Source organism: Austrofundulus limnaeus, unplaced genomic scaffold (assembly GCF_001266775.1).
Source record: "Austrofundulus limnaeus strain Quisiro unplaced genomic scaffold, Austrofundulus_limnaeus-1.0 Scaffold34, whole genome shotgun sequence".
NCBI lineage: Eukaryota > Metazoa > Chordata > Actinopteri > Cyprinodontiformes > Rivulidae > Austrofundulus > Austrofundulus limnaeus.
In genome coordinates, this window is record NW_013952436.1 from 2,738,286 (window position 1) to 2,741,639 (window position 3,354).

The 3,354-nt window shown below is 38.3% G+C and overlaps 1 protein-coding gene across 1 annotated transcript in view; it reads left to right on the plus strand.

Moving 5' to 3' along the window:
- The window catches only part of ctnna1 (catenin (cadherin-associated protein), alpha 1), an 83,376-nt gene that overhangs the window by 5,131 nt on the left and 74,891 nt on the right, over positions 1-3,354 (plus strand). Inside the window, exons 2-3 of the mRNA XM_014006146.1 lie at positions 80-197; positions 523-718. Of these exons, the coding sequence (XP_013861600.1) occupies positions 93-197; positions 523-718 (301 nt within the window). The 5' untranslated portion in view covers positions 80-92. The remainder of the gene's footprint in view (positions 1-79; positions 198-522; positions 719-3,354) is intronic.

Below are 3,354 nucleotides of genomic sequence, written 5' to 3' on the forward strand. Positions count from 1 at the left end.
AACAAAGATGTATTTTTTGTGTAATTATTTATTTTTTGTTGCTTTTTCTTAATGTTGCGTTTTTCTTTCTTACAAATAGAACACTAGACAGAATGACAAGCATCAACACAGCCAACATCAACTTTAAATGGGACCCAAAGAGTCTGGAGATTCGTACTCTGGCAGTGGAGAGGTTACTGGAGCCTCTTGTCACTCAGGTAATACAAAGTAGAGGATATGTTTTGTGTATACTTTAAGAAAAATTCAAGAAATRCAAGAATTCTATTGGAAATTTCTTGCATTTAATGTTAGATGAGCTTCTTGTTTGCTTTTTTCTGAAATAACAAAAAAATTAATTAATTGTAGCTGTTTAAACAATTTTCCCAGCATTTCCCTTTTAGTGTTTTCAGCAGATGAAATCTTAGTTTAAATTCTGAGCATTTGTCAAGCAAATCCAGTAATGTTAAAGTTTAAATAAGTAATTCCAGTATGTCAAATAAACCTTTYTAATTTTTTAATTGTATATTTTGTGTCCTTTCCTAGGTCACAACTTTRGTAAATTCCAGCAGCAAAGGGCCGTCTAACAAGAAGAAGGGACGCTCCAAGAAGGCTCATGTTCTGGCTGCTTCGGTGGAGACCGCCACCCAGAACTTCCTGGAAAAAGGAGAGAAGATTGCAAAGGAAAGTCAGTTCCTTAAAGATGAGCTGACTGCTGCAGTGGAAGATGTCCGCAAGCAAGGTACGCTGATAGATATGCAGCCACATTGTGAGGATTCTATCTTGTATAAAAGTGCTTCTCAAGATAGGATGGATGATAAATAAATCATAAGTTATATACATATCATCTTCGCCGGAAGAAGACCTTGAAATATTATGCTTTGAGCAAGATGAATTTCTTTCTGCTATGAGGTTTTCAAGGAGCCCATTTATAAGCTTTATTAAAGCATACAGATGGTTTGCCTTTGTCTCCAGGTAGACACTGCCTTTATTGCACTTTGTGTTGTCTCCTACAAGGACGATTGATGATAATGAACACATAGCAAAGTTACAACTTCAGTTGGTCCAAAGAATCTGCAAAATTGAGCTCTGAAGGTTTTTTTTTCAAACATGCATGTCAACATTRTGACTAGACACAATTTGTGTTAATGTCTGAAGTACAGTTCTCAACTGTTTTTAAGCAATGGCAGATCTTTGTGAGGCCTCTTACAAGAAGAACCATGCTGGTTTGGTTTACACAGGTTAAAAGAGGCCATCCTCTTTTKTCTGTTTGTCAGCATTATTAACAAACTGTGTTGATAATGATTGCAGTAGCAGAGACAATTTGCTTGCCCATCTGTTTAAAAGGTGTCCACTGAGTTGGGTCGTGGAGTCCAAACTCATTTAGTGGCARAAATGATGCACATGAGCTCTCCACCACTGTTTCTGCTTTTTAATTAAAATGCCTCCCCCTTTTTAAGCCTTTGCAGCAGAGATCAGATCAGAGCAGCGCAGGACATAAAGTGATAAAGAAAAATAGTTTCCAACMGTCTCTGATAGATTTATTTAAATGTTTGTATCCTCCTGTGTGGGGAGCGGGAGTCCGCCCACTCATCTTCCACTTTCAATTTAATTCCTTTAGTCTCACAAGTCTCGACAGGAGTCYACCTTCAGCTCACCAACCATTAAAAATAGGATTTGTTTTGTGATGCAGAGTTCCATCATTTAACAAGTACAATCATGTCTCACGTCTCCTCTTTTTGCTATTTGCTTTTTCTGACACTGAYCATTGACCAGGGAGCTCTAACTTGAGAGGTGGTTATCACCCTCTGAAGTGACATCTGCGCCATCGTGTCTTCTCTCTCCAGAACTCCTCTCCTCAGAGTTGTTGGGAGGTAGAAGCCATGTCGCTAGAAAGCATGTGCAGCTCTGTGTCCTGGAATGTTAGTGTAGTTGGGATGAGCTGTCACTGGCCTGGAATTCAGGGCCTGTTAGCTGGTGCTTTGGCCTGGCTGTCAACTGTGCCATGCTGCTCAGTGGAGCGTGCCTAGACTAATAATGTGACCATTGACGAGGGTAACGCCACCACCTTGGATTCAGAGAGCTTAAACCACCCAGCTGTGGCTCACCAGCTGTTTAAAGAGSAGGAAAAGTGGTTCATTGAAATTGGATTGGTTGATTAATACAATTCCTTTTGAAATAGCGTTTTCTCAAAGGGTTTTGAATTTTGACAAGTTGCTCCACAATGTTCCTTTTAATATTCCCTTAACACATTTTATTAAAACTAAATCACTAGTCAGCTGGCATCTCTTATCATCTTAGACGTTTTCTTTACTCAGCTGTTTCTGTCTGTTCCTGTCCTTGCTCTCCCCCACTCACCCTTCCCACCTGTCTCTTTGTTGTCCTTCACTTTGAGAGGCTTGTTGTGTGATATACATTTTAATCATTTCATCATGCACATGGTGGGCTGTAGATGAGCGTTGGATAGATGGAAGTTTATTAAAGGAGCACTGATCACTATCTCCCTCCCGAAAATGGCCTTATTGATTTTTTTTTTCTTTTTTCCACGGGGGGATAAGAGCCCGCAGGTGCTGTTTGAGGTCCGTGTTGTCGATCATCTGCACAAACCTCTTTAGTTCAAGCTGTCTGAGTAAAATAGGYGAATCTGCATGATATTGTAGTTCTGCTTTAGAGTTGTTAGTYGTTTTTATTTTTTCCTAACATGAATTACACTTGAGTGAATTGGAAGCAAAAATTTCATAATTATGCTTTAGTTAAATAAGTTGCACGATACTGTTATTTATAATCAAACTTTGACATTTAAATTCATCCCTGACTAGTTGGAACAATAKACTTTATTTGATAGACATTTGACTCAGCTGTAAAAACAAGACCATGAAATATTTTAGGCTGTTTTAATTTTTCATAAAAAAAAGTCTCACAAACGTTGCTGTACTGTTTGTCATTTACCAAAAAGGCATTACAGCGTAAACAAGTTGTTCCGGTGTAAGTTCTGTCTAGCTTGAACGTCAATTCCTCTTAATTTGAACCCTTTTGGATTTAATTTAAACCGGAGCACGTTGACAGAGAGAAGAATGCAAAACTGACTGAAAACGAGGAAGACCAAACGGATGAAGMGGCGAGTTGGACAGAAAAGCTGATGTTTGTGCTGCTGCTTGCAAATTCCAGTCCAAAGAGCGAGCTTATGCTGCATAAGCTCAGCTTTGTACCACAAGCTGTTCACAATAAGCGTTGGGATCCAAACATATTCTCACATATATTAGAATATTAAATTAAACATAAGTAATAAAGATTTAAAGTGGTCCCCGATTAGTTGTAACATTAGACTTTATATGATAAACATATACTTTAACTGTAAAATAAAGACTGTAAAAATAC